Source organism: Amblyomma mixtum, chromosome 5 (assembly GCF_055824585.1).
Source record: "Amblyomma mixtum isolate Tamu chromosome 5, ASM5582458v1, whole genome shotgun sequence".
Classification (NCBI taxonomy): Eukaryota; Metazoa; Arthropoda; class Arachnida; order Ixodida; family Ixodidae; genus Amblyomma; species Amblyomma mixtum.
This window is the reverse complement of record NC_143016.1, coordinates 184,565,329-184,584,409: the sequence shown is the minus strand read 5'-3', so window position 1 is coordinate 184,584,409 and position 19,081 is coordinate 184,565,329. Positions and strand designations below refer to the sequence as shown.

The window sequence follows — 19,081 nt, the reverse complement described above, 5'->3', positions numbered from 1 at the left end:
ACGTAAAATTAAAACTGTCTAGTGTGTTGAACTCTTTTTTTCCTCATCCCAATCATTGCGATGAAAGAATTACGGGAGCTCCGAAACTGTTGGAAATAATGTATATTTTGTTATTGTTTCTTCCACTTGCAATACCAAACATCTTTTACCTTAATGGCACTTAGTATCGCCTTTGTCATCCATGGGAATAGCGGCTGGTCATGCCTTCTATGATTTTATGTAGTGCATTCAGAAATGACAGTGGAGAGGGCGGTCACATATTGTCACGTTGTAGTGACGGCAGTCCAGCGGTCAGGAAGACACCCAGAATACTTGGAAACGAAGCTCTTTATTTGGGCTGACTTGCGCCCGCAAAAGAACTGAATAACTCGGCAACTCGGCAGCGGCGTGAGCAACAAACGTGCATGTCAGTCGTCGAACTACGAATACCCGCTGCTCGCGGCATCGTTCAATTCAAAGCCGGCAAGGAAACTTCGAGATAACAGGTCGAGATCGTCTAGAGTAATCTGGAAACACGTAGATGCAGCTCGGCATGGCTGTGATCAATCGAGATTAGTCCGGTCGCTTCTCGCGTCACGAACACAAATGATAACACCCCTTTCCTGCGGCCTTGCGCGAACGAACGGACACTACAATGGCACGTGGCAATATTTATCACATTCGGTACTATTATCTTCGTTGAGTATATCAGAAAATTTATTTCCTTGATTTTCACTTGAAGCAGCGAGTAACTTATTCGACCTTTGCGTGGATGTGATTCACGTACGGTTATATTTCTATATTTGGATACAAATGCGAAGACAGGACAGTGATCTGTTAGACCCGTAGTGTATACTCCTGCCTGGATATTATTACGATTGCATAGGATATGGTCGATGGTGGTGGCTGAGGTCGTTGCAATTCTCGTGGGCTCAGAGATTTTATTCTTACAATTATATGATTGCAATAACAAAGAGTAATCTGTATTTAGGTCTCCATAAGCATCTGTATTGAAGTCACCGATAATTATTACAGAATTACAGTTTCTGCTGTTCAAAGCGGAAAGAATGGTCTCCATAATACTGTAAAAAGGTTGTAAATTTGAACTGGGTGGTCGGTATATAGATAACGCCGCTGGCCATACCAGTAGACATGTGTGATATAAAGTGATTCAGTGTTATATTACTGATCAACAGTTGTGATATTTTAGTGGAGGTTAATTCCTGTCTAATATATCAAGCACACCCCCACCACGTGACGGCTTATGTCATGGGTTAGATAGAAAATGGTAACCAGAAATCGGGATGTGTTCGCTCTTTCTTAGCAACGTTTCAACAGGGCAATGACGTCGTACAAAACTGATATTGCGTTAAGAATGTGGACAAGAAATCTTTGTTTCTATTCAGGCTTCTGATGTTGCAAATGAAATGCAGATATGCAGGACTTCGCACAAAATTCGGTGTTAACAGCCCCAATGGAGTACGCCATAAAGATGGAAAAGCAGTAGCAAACTCAAAGCTAGCAAAACTAGACAACGTTGGCTAGGTCGCCTTCAGTTATTATGTGCAGAACTGCGGAATTTTCGACCGTCCTCATCAGGATCTTAGATTGTGGAACCCAGGCGAACTTCCACTTTTTATCCCACTTCGTTTGTATTGCTTTGCCTGGCAAAATCTTGTACTCCGGACAGATATGTTCATTGATATATGCAGGGTCATCCTTTTCAAGACCAAATGATGACGTAGTCAACCTGTTTCATTTAGCACTCTGCAGCAAGCGATCATTATATCAGTCATGAAAACAAACTTAACACCAATGTTTAGCCGTCCTTTGTCTTTAGCCAGGACCCGATGAATCACGTCAATTTGTTCCGGACGAAGGTCTTCTTTCAGGCATGTGGCTATCTTTAGCACCATATCAGGTAAATATTCTTCTAAAGATGCAGGGACGTTTTTAATTTCCAAGTTCTTCCGAAGGCTATACTGCTTTACCTCGATCATGTCCTGCTTCATGCATTTTGCTTGACCTTCTCTCTTTAGATCTTTAGATATATCTAGACTGTTATCAGACTGTTGCTTGTTTACCTCAGCCAGTTCACTGCGCACGTCTTTTACAGCCGTCCTTAGTTACTCAAATGTGGTGTTCATGTGTGTCATGGCATCTTTAAGCTCTTCCATATTGGTGGAAGATTTCTTGTTTTCATCGGTCTTACCTTTGACGTCTGCTCTGATGATTGTAGTGATCTCTCCAAGGCGCACGGTAACATCCACCACAGCCTTAGCCAGTTATTTTGCAGTAGTCGGTGGTTTGTCAGCAAGCGCCTGTTCAAGGCTTTTTAAAGGATTTTCATCCATTTTCAGAACAAACAAAAGAAAGAGCGATCGAGGAGCCTAAGAGTAATATCAACCAAAGAAGACAGCCGCATAACGTACCAGCAGAAGCAGTAGAAAAGCCTTAGTCCACGGTCATTGCTTGCTGCTGCCTGGATCGCTCCGAAATGTTCTAATACTTTCCCTGTGCCTAATACTCTAGCCGCTGTTTTCTCTACTTGGCTTTTACTGTAGTGGGATACGGCTGTTTTAGAGTCGCTCACTATGGTCCTGATGAAAGGTGTAAAGACCGCCAGGGCTATGGCCGCTTCTTCGGTATCTACGAGGGAGAGAGCCTTTAGTGCACGAACGTTTATGTTTCTACCGGTATCAGTAGCTACACTTCCTATATACTGGTCATGGCTTCGCCTGGCGACATCCACATAAAAAACTGCAGGGTTTCCTCCAAAAACCGTCTCAATCGCGGATGCTCTGGCTTGGCGTCTCCCATCATGTCCTGCCGGGAGCGTGTTTTTCGGAATAGGCATTATGTCCAGATTAGTCTGAACATCTCTCGGGATTCGGAACCGACCTCTGAACCGGGTTAATACCTAGCTTTTCTAAAATATGTCTGCACGTGTTTGATATCCAGAGTCTCTTCCTTTGAGATGTTTCGTGGGGCTGCGTAGCTCCATCTGCTTTCCACCTGGGGACAAGGCGAGGGACACAGCATATGCATGCCTGTAGACAAGGGTTGCTTGGAAGTGCGTCTCTGTTATCCGTTTGTTGGCCGCGAAGGCCTCGAGCGGCTTCCCACCTGACAGACGCCATCCTCGCAGAGTGCTCCGACTGGTGGGCTCCGTGGTGGCGGGGGCGGTGGAGACCTAGGCCCACACCTGCGGCGGGGACAAGCCCGCCCAGCGCTGTCGCCTTGCGCACGGTACGTATACATGGCGAGGAAAAGAGACGAAAGCGAGCAAGAGGAAAGGCGAGGATGGTGTTAGGTTGGCTGCTCTGCAATCACTAGGTGGGAACATGTACAAGGAATATACAGGGGACAGGGTAAGGACTTGCGGGCTTCAAAGTCAAAATCTCGCAACAGCACTGCGCCCCCCAGGAATCTAAAGAGTGCTTTGTATGCCTTAAGTGCTGCCGACAGCAGCGCCACAGTCCGAGGATTTTACTCTGCTTACACGAATCTGGACCCTTGGGCCCCAATAACAGGCCTTGTCATTTATAGCCGACACAGGCGACACAGGCCTGCATATGTATATATTGTTACCGGTGAACTGGTTACTGTATAAATGGACTCGACTCGTGAACGAATCGTGAACAACGAAGTGGCGATGCGCTGTACGACGACGACTATGCTGACAGTGCAAAGCTGGGCCCTTGGAGTCTGAGCTGAGTGCTGGCCATCGCAGCGCAGCCCTCAATACAGGCCGTAACATCCCCGTAACATCTTTTGGTGGAGGTGCGGGGTATAATAATATGAATAGAGCACAGCGTAGCATTTGTCTACAGGTGCTAAGCAAGGAACATTCAAGAGGCAAATGTTCTATTGTCTCATGATAGTCACATGTGGCACCAGCAGGGCTGTCGGACATGTCAATGCGGAATTAGTGCCGGTTTGCCAAAAGCGATGTCGAACCAATGGGGGCAGAATTCGGTACCTGCGAAAAGCGTAAACTTCGCAGCATGGGCGTCAGCACAGTCAGCCTTAATCACCAACCAGCCACTTTTATCCAGACTCGATCCACAGTCCTCCGGATGCTCTGCCATGAGCGCTGAGCAGTCCGAGGATTTTCCGAGGAAAACACAGACGTATATTCACGCTTCTTCGCCTGCTGCCATGGATGCGTGTTGGGCCGGCACCCCTTCTTTGTTTCTGGCCACCATGGAGGCTTGAAATTCTCCCGTGACGGCCTGTGTCGGTGTTTCCTACCGCCGTGACTTTTAGCTTTAGAGCGGTAGCTAATAGATGCAAAAGTCGATCTCCGGGATGTGTATATGTTTGACATTGGTGTGACCTTGCAAAGCCGCTTAGCAACAACCTTGGCCCGGGCCGCGTGTTCGCCAAATGCAGCCGGTACAGCCAGCGATGACAGCGCCGCCCACCGGCAGGTAGCAGCCACATTAAGGTTGGTTATAAATATTCATTCAGAACGACGGCTTGACATCGCCGCTATGGCGCAGTGGATTAGAGGCACGTGTTGCGTATGGAAGGTCGGCCGTTCGACTCCGCTCTCTGTACTGTAATTTTATTGTTTTTTTAATATTTTTTTTCCATTTATTCCCTTTTAGGTCGCAAATCGTGATGCTTAGTGGCATATAACGCCATTTAAGAGGATTTATTATCCCTTTTAGGTAAGCCGTTGTGACAATCTTCAGTCACCGTGATCAATTCACCGTGGTTTCAAGCCTTGTGGCTGTACAGGCTGCAGTTGGCGAATACGCGCCCGGGCCACCACCGAAATTTGACCTTGGCCGGTTTGGGCCAAAATCGATGTCCAGCCATAATTGAGCGTGCCCGACATGATGGCAACCTCCAAGTTTGGCCAGGGCCAATGCCAAAATTTGAGCCTGGCAATTTTGGGATGACATCGCACTATAATTAGGCTTAAGCAAATTAAAACCCTATGGTGTCTACCAGTGTCTACCAAAGGCACACCATGGTGCCTCATGTTCACCACGTTGGCTTGCCCTTTGACGTTGATCTTTGACTCTGAGCTTTGACATTTTACCTTAAATGAGTTTTGTCGAGGTGGCGCTACTTCAGGTCACGTCACGTGACATCAACGTAAGGTGCTTATGTAATCGCCGCGTATCCGCACTTGTCTCACTAACCATGGAAGAAAAGTCTGGACAGCCTGTCTAGCCATGCCGGAGCTATCGCTCGACCTTTGGATACACCGTCATTGAACCCTGCCTAAATTTTTTGGTTCATCCACTTACGCGATTTTTTCGTCCCTGAGCTTTATTCCGCTTTTAACGATGCGAGAAGGCCCTCCATCTTCAGCGTCAGTTTGCTTGCCCGACCTGGTGTTTATGATTATGCTATCCTGTACACCCTTAAATTTCACCAACATTAAAAGCGGTCTTCGATGGAATGAAGGAGCAGCCACTGACAATAGTCGAAAAGGATAGGTGTTTCGAAACCCGTGCGGGTTCCTTGTTCACAATGAGCAGAAGAACAGGAACGGTGACGAATTGAACGCGAAAAATATGACGCAATTATCGGGCGTAGATGCTAGTCATGATGGCTTTGTTCGTGCTTAGAGTTTCTTGCATGGTCTGGATGAATAGGGACTCCAGCAGAAGGTGCGTCGTCAGGTTCCTTCCTTCTGCTCGAATCTCTATTCATCACCGGTGACAGCCGGAATCATTCCCCCTAAAGCCCTTACAGTCGTTCCTCACAGGCTCGCTTGGGCGCCTGTAGCCATTGTATTGTAGCCACCTCATCGGGGGTCGTCCAATGTGCAGGTGGTCACGTAGACGATAAATAGTCGCGGCTTACCTTGCTGCTGCGTTTTACGCTGGCATGCTCAAGCCCTGTTCTGTCCGTCGCACACACGTATTTTTCGCTGATTTAATGCACTACTATAGCATTCAGTAACCGCCGTTTGCAACAGAGATCTTACATTTATGGAACCGAGCTCTTTTTTATGAAATGTGCTTTTTGATCCTAATCCACCTCTTGTACTGTCTGCGTAGCACTGCTGTCGCTTATGAGCATTTGCGTTTTCGACTACCAGTTATGTGTATCTCTTTCTCTTTTTCTGGACACCCAGCCCCCTTGAAATACTGCCTTTCAGCGCTATAATTTGTTACATAAACTGAAAATTCGGCAGAGACACTTAAGACTGCATACGTGTATGAATGCGAAACCATTATACTCCGGCGGGTGAAATGCTTTCACGACTTCGGATCGTTTTCACGACGCTGCCGAATTGCCCCCGCTTCGGGTTCTCGCTACTCGACGTCCGCCGCTTCTGTCACTTCGTGTCGGGGCGCGCATTCGTAACGCATAGCCCGCATGTAGCCTTTCACCGGCTGATTCGACTGTGCAGGGCAGCCGGCGAATTCATTTGCGCCGGAATGCCACTACCTGACGAAACGGGAAAAAAAAAATTGGAGGAGTAGTAGAACGTGTAGAAGAGTAGAACGTGTTGAGGGTTTGCGGGGTCGCGGGGTCGCAGCGGAGCACCAGAGAGAGACGACCAGCGTGGCAGGCTTCTAGTTCCGAACTGCCCGTTGTTGTTGTTGTTGTTCACCTCATGGGATGGCGCATACCCACAGAGGGGGATCGGCCAAGAAGAGGGCTGCCCGTGCCGGGCGTGTGCTCCGAGCACGCGCTGTCCATCTTTATTTTCTTCTAGCGCGCGCTGGTACCGCCGATCTCAGCGCCTGCGCTTTTTAGCGTCGCCAAGCGCTATAGGGCCCGCCGCCTAGACGGAACGGCGAAATGTAGGCGCCGACGGGGCAGAGATGGAGTAGCCACGGGGCGAGCAGGTCTGTAGGTGGGCCGGCAGTTCATGTCCAGTAGGTTCCAGCAAGGCAGTCCAGTAGTTTCATGTCAGGGGCCGGGAAGAGCCGTCGGGTGGAGTGCGCGGACTCAGGTGGACGAGCCTGGCTGCTGCGCAACGGGCGAATGACGCAGGGTGCCGAGCTGACAAGGGACATGGGGGCAGGGGAGGCCATGGTCGGGCCGTCACCGACTGTAGTGCTTCCCGCTGACACAAGTTTCATCGGTGTTGGAACGTTGCGGCTGATGTCCATGAGGATCTGACGCGCCGTGTACGCGGTCACAAGCCCAGGAGCGGCCGAAACGGCTCCATGGACTGACAGCAGCTGTGGTGGGACCGTCGACACAACGGTGACAGCTGTGACGATGCCGGAGCAAGTTGCTGGACTCAATGCCAGGTGCTTGGGTGAAGCGAGAGTGGCAGTCCGGAGCAACTGGCCAGTGCTAATTCGCGGATGGGCATGGTCGGCTGTGGGTGGCTGCAAGAAGGTTGTGGCAGTGACAGGCCGTGGAGCTGAGACTGCTACATCAGACGGCTGGCTGACAGCAACAGACACAGCTGGTGGATGGACAGTTGCTGCACTATTCGGTGTGGGTAGCTCTACCATTCGTTGCTGAAGGTCAGGCACCAAAGCAGGCGCTTGGTGCGACAGTGTATAGCTGCCAGGGTCAAACTCCGAGAAGCGGTTGACAGTACTGGGGGCTTGGGGCGGGGCCCCTTGGGCAGGCGGTGTGGCCGCCGGGGTAGTGGGGCTGGTATGTGGCATAAGCTGCGGTGGTGGCAATCTCACTTCGCCTTTAGCACCATCGCTCAGGTCAGTGACTGACGGCTTTGGCGGAATGAGTGATGAGGCGGCAGGTGAGCTTTCGGCTGGCAGCGATCCTACGCAGTAGGTTACAGAAGTTGGCGTAATGGGGCACTTGTTGAGGAAGAGCTCGACTGACGGCAGCACTATTGGAGATGAGAGAAGTTGCTCACCGGGCTGTGCTGAAGACGCTGTATCGTCCTTATTGGAGACGGCATGGCCGGAGGCGCTGAACAGGGTGGCGCGAGGCGCGTCTGTCGCTGAGTTCGCTAACGTGGCAAACCGCGGTGGACCAGGCACCTCAACGAGCTGCTGAGGGAATGACTGCGGACTTCGGGCCGTGGAGTCGTCGCACAGTGCTGCTAGCGTAACCGGGGTAGCAGGATGTGCTACCGGAAGCGATGCGGTAGCGTCTGGTGCGGTCGGTGCTAAAGCCGAGCCGGAGACGCTGGACTGGAGTGGCGGCGAAGCGGCGAGGGGCTGCTGAGGCAGGCCGGGTTCTGATGAAGGCTGCGTGGGCGCGAGCGAGGCCGGTGCAGGGCCAGAGGCTGGCGGCGGTGAAAACGGGTCCGCTGCGTTGTAGAGCGGCGGCGGAACATAGTAGGCGCCGAAGTCGGCCAGGACGGCCGCACGCAGCTCATCGTACGGCCGGCAGCCCAAGGCAGAGTAGGTGAGCCGACGCAGGAGGTCGGGCGGGAGGATGTCGCAAAGGACTGCGTGTTTAAACGGCTGGATGGTAATGCCGTTCAGGTACATTGCAGCCTCCAGTTGGGCGAACCACCCGCCGACGCCTGCAGGCCGGAACGCTGGGAGCGGCGAGTCGAAACTTGGGTCCTGCCAGTACGCCATGCTAGGACGCCGCTGGGATAGAAGGCACGGTTTGCCGGGTCACCACTGTTGAGGGTTTGCGGGGTCGCAGCGGAGCACCAGAGAGAGACGACCAGCGTGGCAGGCTTCTAGTTCCGAACTGCCCGTGCCAGGCGTGCGCTCCGAGCACGCGCTGTCCATCTTTATTTTCTTCTAGCGCGCGCTGGTACCGCCGATCTCAGCGCCTGCGCTTTATAGCGTCGCCGAGCGCTATAAACACAGAAGTGCTATCCGGCCGCCATTTATCGCCAGCCGCTATTGGCTACCGCTATCAGCAGCCGCGCGCTGAGAGGGGGAGAAAGAGGGGGGGAAGGGGAGGGCAGTTCCGCGCCTTGACAAAGCAGCTGCAGGGTCTCCACCGCTGGTGGGAATTTTCGCCACGAAGACGCGATGGAGCCGCTGCAGCCCAAGGTCAGCCGCGGCCGCTCACGCGGAGCGATTTTCCTGCGAACTGGCGAACAGCCGCCGGGCGGCTGTTCGCCGTCCATCAAGCCGGGCCTGGTATATTCCCCGGGAGGACAGCCGCTCGCCGGAAACGGCCAGTGCAGATTGTCAGCGCGGACCAATCAGGGCGCGTCCGCGTTTAATTTCCACCCGCCGTACAACATGGTGGCACCCGTGGAAGCAGGACATGGAGGATGCAAAATTTTGAGGAGAGGCCGCCGTGGCATTTTGCGAAGCCGGAAACGAGCTCGGCGCCATCTTGTCCGGGCGCGCACTTGTTTACTCTTCTCGGTAGCTTCTCCTGTCGTGCCGCCGGGCTGCACTATTGCACGCGCGTTTCAAACCCACCGAAGGAACCAGCCTAAAGAGAAGCGAGTGGCACTTGGTTTCTGGCCGTTGTTGATGTACGGGAGACCCCGGAAGTATTCATGCGAGGCAGCATTCGGCTGCTTCCGGTTAACGTTTTTGGCCGCGTCGTCTCCGCTTCATCCGCGCTGTCTTGTTCGGACGACACAGTCCTGCCGTGGTCATAATTGAGTGGCATTCGGCGAAGGCGCTTATCGCAACTTCGTTAAGCGCCGCGGGAAGGACGAATTCGCTTTCACTCAATGCGGTGGCCCACATTGGTACGCTGTGTCTTTCGCCGCTTTTGCCTGCGCCGTTTTGAGGCGACGGAGGTATGTATCCCTGGGGTCCTTGCAAGCTGCACTTGGCGATATATACTGGCATACCGTTACATTCGGTCCAGCGTAGTCGCGTGTTAACCGCAGGACTAGAAGGTTAATTTAAACAGATTAGGTGACGGGCAGAAAATTTTAGCTCAGTGAAATTGCGTATAAATACACAGCTTTTGCCAAAACAGACCATAAGAAAAGAAAATCAAATCTAGCATGCACTTTGAAGAGCATGCCTGTTTGCGTTCCCTCTTCTTTTCTGATGTAAACTGTAACACATGGTGACACTGAAACAGAGCTTGTTACTATTCTTTTTTGTACTGTGAGTCTTTTATCGCGCTGCATATTTCATGATATTTTCGAACCAACTATCCCACTTTAATTCACTCTGAAGTACTGCTTTTAAACTTAAGCTTCCTGAAAAGCTGCAGTACATGGCTACCCCAGAAGCTTTCCGTGGCCAGCTTGCCGGCACGAGTCTTATATTTAATTCGTTCAGCACTTTGTACCTTGACAGCTGTTAGAGGAGAGCTGTCAGAGTGGAGAGCTGTCAAATGTGCTAATGAGGTCGTAAAAGAAATCCTTCTTTGCTGGAATGAATTTGGAACTTCATGAATGAGATCCCCGAGCAAGATATTTGATGTCGGTTTGTTTGCATGCTATGCTCGCGTAAAGGTGGCCCACATACTGGCCACACTTTAATCACGCTCTCTGGTGAATAGCACGACCCTATCAGTTTTATGGTGAATGTGTGCGCACATGTCTGCTTTCGACTGAGTTGTGCACAATGCAAGGGCGTCCGCAGGACTTTTTCTAGGGGTGGGGGCACCCGATGTCCGGGGATGGGGGCGGCGGTAGGTTAGCACCAAAAAGGAACTAGTGCATAAATAATGTCCGTAATTCCAGGGGGAGGGGGGGGGCAACCGCTTTCCCCCCCCTTGCCCCCCTTCCGGGTGCCCATGGAACAATGCTGCCATGCATGGTCACACCCCAGCTTAGTGATCAACCTGCCTTTTCATGCTGCTCTTCATGAATCTGCTGAGCCAACACTGTCTTCTGCTGTAGAGTGAGAAGGAAAATTCTGCAATATTTTCTTGGTCTTTAATGCTGTATTTATGTTTACGGATTGTTTTCGTGTGGCTTACTATGCCAAGAATGTTTTCTGATATAGTAGTGAGGATGGGCAAATATACTAAAAAGTTTTGTGTTCTTGACCTCGAATGCAAAATCTAGTATCATAACGTGTTCATAATGGTGGCCATGCCAGCAATGACTTCAACTCCAAGAGCCACTGAGAGAGGTGACGGAAATGTAGAGGGCCGACAGTGGCTGTAGCAGCACGGCAGAGGAAGGTTTGGGGGCTGAAGGAGGTGTCCATCCTCCTCCTAAAGCGTGAAATTTTACAAAGGAAAACCGGGCTGAGCCCCATTTTCTCAACGGAAGAGGTCGAAGAAATACATGTTTCAAATGGGACCACCTCCCTTTAAGAATGATCCATAAATTCACCCTTGTAGCATTGCAACATTACATGTTGACAATGGGGTCCATCGGAAAACAATCGTACTTAAGCACTTCTGGAGCATCATCGCAAGAACAATCAGAAAACGATTTTGCAAAGGCAAGGTTTAAGGCAGTACAACATTCTTCAGTTGTCATCGTATTCCCAGCACTATCAGAAAGTTGAATGATTGTTCGTTCTTTGGGCCTGATAATGTTCCAGAACTTAGATGGATTAGTAGAAAGGAGTGATGGCAGTGTGTTATTTAGGAACACGCGCTTGGCTTCTTTGATAGCTAGTCGGTAGTTCGGAGAACATCACCGTATGCGGACCATCTGCGGCAGCCCTCAATAACGTCAGGTCGTTGTTTTCGGTCTCAAGCAGCCTATTTCTGCCGTACCCGTACGTAGCTACGAGACGCACAGAACACGAAGCTACAGAGAGCATCTGCCCTCGGTGATCCGTGACTGGCTTGCCGCCATGATTGCCGGCGGACTGGTTCCGGTGGCCGCCAGCCCATGTGACCATGATGCGCTCTCCTGTCAGGGGCGAACTTTCTGGTAGCCAGCGGGCTGCCCAAGCGCGGTAAATCGAAGAGGCCCAGTGACAAGCGCTGGAGCGTTGCAAGAACACGCATAACTATAGCAACGAGATTTCACTGGCGACGGAAACGGGAGCGCGAATGGCACACGCACACTGCACGCACAAGACACGAAACGCTCGCGCAATACGCTGACGACCGTTTTGTAGCGCACGCCGTATTGAATCACTGGTGAACGGACAGCGCGAATGCCCCATCACTGAATAGCGGCGGTCTCCCGACGGCTGCGGGCAGTGTCACAGTAGACGAAAAAAATTCAGGGCACTTTGACTGTCTAAAGTGTGTAGAGGCGAAAGCGTTTTCCGAACCACTTTCGCTGCTTCTGTGGCACTGGTGGCGTCACATGTAATTGAGTACCAATTACTAAGCGATATGACAAATCACTAATTAATGGTTAATTAGTGATTAATGCCTGGATACTAATTAACTGCTAATTAATGACGCTTAAGCTTCGCCTTTAGCAGTGGAACGCGACAGCGTGTTGTAGCGCTGCCAGGGAGTCCATGGAACGCCACCACTCGTTCGGCGCGATGCCTTGCCCTTTGAACGCAACGCTTTTTGAGGAAAAGAAATGGCGCAGTAATTCTCTGTCATCTCGGTGGACACCTGAACCGCACCGTAGAGGAAGGGAGGAAGTGGGAGTGAAAGGAGACAAAAAGAGTGCCCGTGAGTGAATGTGAGTGAAAAACATTTACTGCTCCAAAAATCAGGTTTTAGCGGTGGGCCGATGTCTTCATGTCTTCGGCCTCTTCACAAGGTCGGCGCCCCTATTCCAGGGCACCGCTGAGTCTTGCTGCTTCGCAGGCGTGCTGCACCAGTGCCCTTTGGGCCGTGAGCTCGCTGCTGGTCAGCAGGCCCTCCCATTGTTCCGCATTCGGGTCATTTAGCTTGTGAAATGCTCTGTTACGTTCGCATTCCCATGTGATGTGATATAGCGTGGGGGTTGCTCCGCACCACGGACATGTGTCCCTGTATTGTGTAGGGAACATGTTATGTTGTATGTATCTTGTATTTGAGGAAAGGAAATTACGCAGTAACTGGCTCACATATCTCGGTGAAAACCCGTCAAAATTCAGGGGGGGGGGGGGGATTTTTCGACTTAAAGTGTGGTCACTGATGTGTGGTTAAGATGTTAAGCTTCGCCTCTAAGAGTGGAACGCGACAGCATCTTGCAACGCTGCCAGGGAGTCCAGAGAACGCCATTGCCCATCCCATTCGGTTCTACGCCTCGCTCGTCGGTAAATTGGTTTTTGAAGAAAGGAAATGTATCTGTCTCTCATATCTCGGTGGACACCTAAACCTCGCCGGAAGGGAAAGGAGGAGGATGGGAGTGAACGAAGACACCGTATTCACTAGACGCGCCTTTGTTGATTCCAAACCATTGAGCTGGCATGGCCGAGTGGATAGCATGCTCGTCTCGCACGCCGAAGACCGGGGTTCGATTCCCGAGCTCGGCCAATTTCCTACTCGATTTTATTTGTTTATATGACCTGACTAGAAAGTTAATGAGGCTAATTGGGTAATTAAGCAATTAACTAAGCTCAGTCCTACTGACTTCGAGCATCAATACGATCCCTTCAGTTGGTTGCATGGTTACTAGCCAAAGTACAATTGGCCGCGTTTGAAATTCGCGCACTGTGACGTCACGGCTGTTTCGACCAATTGAAAAGCGTGACATTTCTGTCGACAACTGCTGCTTACAACGATGAGACATTAAAGGCTTTCGCCTTAATAACCGTGCGATTGTTGTCGCCGAGCACGTTGAAATCCGTGCACGCGACAACGAGAGTTTTGCACTGAGTTCCTCTTTGCGGTATGGATGAACGGCGTCAACGTCAGCCTGTGAGCACGGCCAAACAGTTAACGACCAGTTAACGAAAGTACGCCTATACGCCGCACCTCTCATGGTACGCCGCGGTCCGCTGCTCCCGCCAGGTTTATAAAAAACTCTGCCTCTCCCGTAAACGAGAGTAGAGTAATCATGAAATGTTTACGGGCCTAATGTCATCTCGGTGGACACCCGAACCGCACCGTACAGGAAGGGAGGAACGCCACCACCCGTTCAACGCGATGCCTTGCCATTTGAACTCAAGGTTTTTTGAGGAAAGGAAATGGCGCAGTAATTCTCTGCCATCTCGGTGGACACCCGAACCGCACCATAAAGGAAGGGAGGAACGCCACCACCCGTTCGGCGCGATGCCTTGCCCTCTGAACGCAGCGCTTCTCCCCCGGGCCCCTGTGCGCCGCGGCTTTGCTTCGATGCGCGAAGCCCCTAAGAGATCACGTACGACAACGAAGTGTAACGTGGCATTTATGTGCTTTTTGCACGCGTTATTAGAAATCGGAAATTATAATTCCGTGCATTATCAAACCCACAGCTCCACTGATATCTTGATAAACATTGAGAAGGCACTGGCAGCAGTTATTTTTTGTGACTCCTTTGGAGACCAACCGGCGCTTGCATGCTGGTCGCGTAGGAGGGCTTACAGAGTCTCGTTAAATCTCGTTAAGTCTCGTACGGTGCCCGGATGTTCTCGTTTCAGAGCCCGGATGACTGGAATTCAGTGCCCGTATGAGCGGATTTCAATGCCCGTATGAGTGGATTTCAATGCCCGTATGAGTGGATTTCAATGCCCGTATGAGTGGATTTCAATGCCCGGATGAGTGGATTTCAATGCCCGGATGAGTGAATTTCAGTGCCCGGATGATGGCTCTCGGTCTCGGCGTGACGTCACCATACTGCCGACAACGGGGGCTAAAAGCATTTCATGCTTAATAGCAACTACGACGCTGTTGCTAAGCTGCGCCCGGACAAGATGACCTCCATATCGAGAAAAACCGCGTGCTTTCTTCCCAGGGTGTCGTATGGGAAGGGTCTCTCCTCAGGTCTTCCTCCATGAAGCAGGGCCTATCGCTTCAGCACCAATTCGTCGTTGCCGCTGCACTGTGCCTCACGTCCACGGTGAACGAAAGTCGCACGAAGCTTTCGCGTTGTCTGAAGATGTCCGCACCAAATGTTTTTAGCGATGAAACAGGACAGATTTTCAGATTATAAGACTTTCAGAGATGATAGGCTTAATCAATAAGCGTTGTTTGACGTCAGAAAGCGCGGAAGGTTCGAACAGATTAAAGATTTTGGTTCAGAAAGGGGTGAAAAAGAATAATTCGTGCTTTTTGTCACCGTTAAATAAATATAGGCTTAAATTAAAAAACAAAGCTGTTGTTTTCAGCATTTTACCGAGTATACAGAATCAAGGTGTTTCTAGCAAAGCTGAAATCACGTAGGCAGCGGTCTGACGACAGCCGCCTGTTTTTCACTAATGTGGTGCAGCACGGCGACGGTGCGTCGGCGCCCCGCCGCGCTGGTGGTTGCCGCGCGAAGTTCCCGCCACGTGGATCGCCCGGTGGCGACGCCGGCTTTTCCGCCTCACGGGCTCGTTAGCGCCTAAACCGTGCTGCGAGCAGACCGGGAAGCGGCGGAGGGCTGATAATGCGAGCCGCGGGAGCCGCCACGTGATTTAATCCCAGCCGGTCGAATGCAGTAGCACATTTCTCTTGCGAGTAGTTTTCTCGTCTTGCGGTAGAGGTCTGAGCATTAATGACAGGTGGGCATTTCACAGGAAATTGACTGCTGAAGGCAAGAAAACAAAGGCAGGCGTTTGACGTAGGTGTTCAGCGTATCTAACCGTGCAGTCAAGCGCGCTGCAAAGACGAGCTTTGAGGTGGGCGCGTTATCTTTCGGTAACCTGGCGGAGAGTGCCGGACACTACGTTCTGTATGACAAGGAAACAATGCCATTTATAAGGATGCACAGGACACCATACAATGTGATGCGACAAATCTGGGTTAGCATTATCAGTTGCACATTACGCCTCCACACTGATCGCGTACGATACGTTGTTGTTCCGCTGCTGCTGGGCTCCTGGTGAGCGGAGGCATCTGGTGGGTTGTGTTGCGTGGAGGGTAAAAATGGGTGGGTGCTGGGTGGAGCTTCTGGGGGGTGAAGGTGCCGGACAGAAGTGGTGAGCCAGTGATGGTGGAGACTCGTGGGTAGGAGATGCACTTTCACCGATCGGTGCCTCGAGGTGCTCACAACAGATGCTCAACAGGAGGTGCGCAACACTATGCGAGCGATGCTGATAACTGTTGTCGATTTTGTGTCAATGTATTCAGATCCAGTACCGTACATTTTTGGTAGCGTGCGCATAATTAACCTTACTAAGCTTTAACTAGTCTAGAACTAAACTCGAGCTCTCAACTATCGAGCACTGTACCTCAGGCCTGGTGACGGCTTCCAGTACACGTTGCGGCATGCACTGGGTTTGTGCAAATAATAGAGTCTTTTAACAATACTGCAGATTGGACGAGTTGGTTAACATACATCTTGCAAAATTTTAGCGCGAGAAACACGGACAGAAAGAGTAGACGACACGAGCGCTGTTTAGAAAAGATCCTCAACGTCAACGCTAAGTACATTACAATTTCCAGGATTCTGCTGCGACAGGTACTGCACCACCGACATAGAATTTGGGACAAGGAAAGGATCGTTAATCCTGAGGGGTCTCAAATTTTTCTGGAGAAAACTCGACACTTCGTGCTGCCAAGTTCCTCGTTCAGACACCACGGACCGAAAAGGAATATCCGGCTTGTGCGTCTTCGCAGTGAAGAACAGGTCAAGATGGATCTGCGTTGCTTTTTTTACCTTCTCGCACAAACCATCAAGCTTCTTGCCTTTTAACCAGGCAATGATTTTTCGCTTGGAAACGGCTGGCTTCCGTTCAGTCCGTGTTTTTCGCGCTAAAATTTTGCAAGATAATAGAGCCTGTTAACGTATGCGCAGTTTTAACAATTTGTCATTGCTGAACAGCCACGACTTATATTCCCAGTGCATGCATGAATGTGCTGTGCAAAGTAACAACAGAAAAGAGTAATTCCTGCACAGAATGAACAAGTGAAATATATTTCCACCCGGATTTGCAACGGCACAACGCTGCGCACAGAGCCAAGTACATAAATAAAACGAGCTTTCTCAGTTCCCATAAACGCACCGTGGACGTCATGCGACCTGTTTCTGCCTTTGCCACGCAGGGATGCGGCCAGTGGGGAGCGGTGACCCTCCTGCGTGGACCCTGCGTGGACCCTGCGCGTGAGTCACGGCGAGGTCCCACTCCGGATTCATGGATGAGAGCGGACTCCAGTGGCTGCACGAACGACGCCCGCCGTGCTGCTTTTGGCGATACAGCGCTACTCCGGGAAGAAGCAGTGATGTGTACAGTGCAAGGGCAGCGATGGTCCAGACTACCAGCCTTGGAGGTAGTGGGTTCAAAAAGCACCGAAAATCAGCCTGCTCTACAGCGCAGCTTTCACTGGCCCGGTTTTGGGTTGCTGAGAAGCGGCGGCGACGACGGTGGTGGCGCAACCGCAGTCCACGTGACCGGAGAGAAACACGAAGCTGTTCGCGGCTGACGCCGAACAGTACGCTCGGTAGTGGATAGAGGGAGACGAAAACGACTTCCTCCTCTCTACAGATGCAGAACAACGGGCACTGTGATCGCTAACCACTGGACGTTTGGTTAGGGTACATAAGGAAACACAGGAGAAAAACTCGCAGGACGATGTCGATGCTCGGTAATGCTATACTTTTGGAGAACACTTAAAGCGTCTTCTCCACCAAAGTCCCTCCGTGCGAGCGATCGATCGAATCTGAACAGCAGCGCCGGCGTCGCGAAGACCAAAGAAATATCAAACCAACTGCTTGATTTATTGAAATAAATATCGATATAGCTGCGCTTTAATTCCGAATTGCCGCGTATCGTTACCGTCTTGGGAGTTTTTTTCTACCGAGTGCGACCGTTTCCCAGCTTGGAGCTTGGCTTCTCCGTGCTAAAGGGATATCAGGGCCCTTCTTGCCATGTGCTGTCTTAGCGCAGTTTCGCCACTATGTCCAGTTAGGCAACACTGATTTCACGCCAGAGTTGGAGCCCTCTACCCTGCAAAGGATCCTGCGCATAAGCAAGGCCCAATGTTCGCGTTGCCGATGTTGGACAATGGCGCCGAGGGCAGCTTCCTTCTCGAACTCTAATCTGCTCCAGTCGCCAGAACAAACCCGCCTTGGATGGACACATCTATCTCCGCGCCTCGGAAAATGCCGCCGAGTCTCCTACCGTCAGACAGTGTGTGAATAAAGCTCAGCGGCAGAGGATAAGTCGCGACAGATCACGCACTATCCACCCGTCGGCGTCGACGGTTGCGAAAGACTCAATGAAGAACTCTGCTTGTGCTGGTCCAGTCGGAGTTTGTATGTGCTGAGAAAGCCTACAACCAGCGACGCTCGTCTACCATACGCGTCTGCTGTTCGCTTCTGTGTTTCTTGAGCAGACTTGGTGGGATAAACGTGCAAATCAGGCCCAAGCTGCCGCGACTCTCGCGGGAGCGCTTCTACATGCATGTATTGGCATAAAATTTGAAACGGAGATATTGTGTGGTTTGATTTTTATGCGCACATGGATGTTTATACAAAGTATAGCTGTAGCGAACTTGGAAGAGGATATGTTGTTTAAAGGTAATGTTATTTTTAACATTACTAAATGATAGCACAAATCCCAAGGGGCGAAACAAGCTTGGCGTGTTGTCGGCCTTACGTAGGTTAGCCGGCCAGAACTGCACGGGCCGACCTTGCTGAAATGCCCTGGGCCGAGGTTCGGGATTGACATCGGCCTCCAAGAGGCCAACTTCGTCAGCCCGACGCGTTTTGCCGACTTCCTGACGTAGCGCCGAGCAGGAGCCTATACACATGGTTAAAGAATGCAGCGCGAAAAAGACAAGGACAAACGAAGAAGTGGACAGGACAGGCGCTGGTCGACTTCTTCGCTTGTCCTTGTCTTTTCGCGCTGCATTCTTTAACCATGATCACTGACCAACAAGCCCAAGCAGTCACTTTTCGCCTATACACAACCTAGGCTGAATTTTAATTCTTTGGTAAGTGACCCGATATCACGTGCCAATGCCGGCCCAAGTAAGAACCAACCACTTTTAAGTCCTCTGTCCAGCCATCCACTGACATTGCCCCGGCAACCGATAGCAAGCTATATTGAAAGCAGCTTTGTCTTGGGTCCCTCTCCTTTTTACTGTTGTATACTCGCGATCACCGCGGGAAATATTAAAGGTGCACTGAAGAGGAATCTGAACTCGTCTTTTTGCCGCGGGAACTCCATCTACACGTTCCGAGCATTCTTAGAAACTTCGATTTATTGCCCTGTGTGGCCGATTTCCGCAATTAAATCAAATTAACGCCCGGCTCCCGCCTTTTTTTTTTTTTTTTGAATTCTGCCTCGTACGGTGGGCGGAGTCGACCAACGCGGGGAGTGCCTTCCACCCA

General features: G+C 51.0%; 1 protein-coding gene across 1 annotated transcript in view; it reads left to right on the top strand.

The window, feature by feature from the left end:
• The window catches only part of LOC149345088 (uncharacterized), a 59,609-nt gene extending 41,472 nt beyond the window's left edge, over positions 1–18,137 (top strand). Inside the window, exon 5 of the mRNA XM_089547361.1 lies at positions 16,792–18,137. Within this exon, the coding sequence (XP_089403487.1) occupies positions 16,792–16,816 (25 nt within the window). The 3' untranslated portion in view covers positions 16,817–18,137. The remainder of the gene's footprint in view (positions 1–16,791) is intronic.
• Positions 18,138–19,081: the final 944 nt, after the last annotated feature.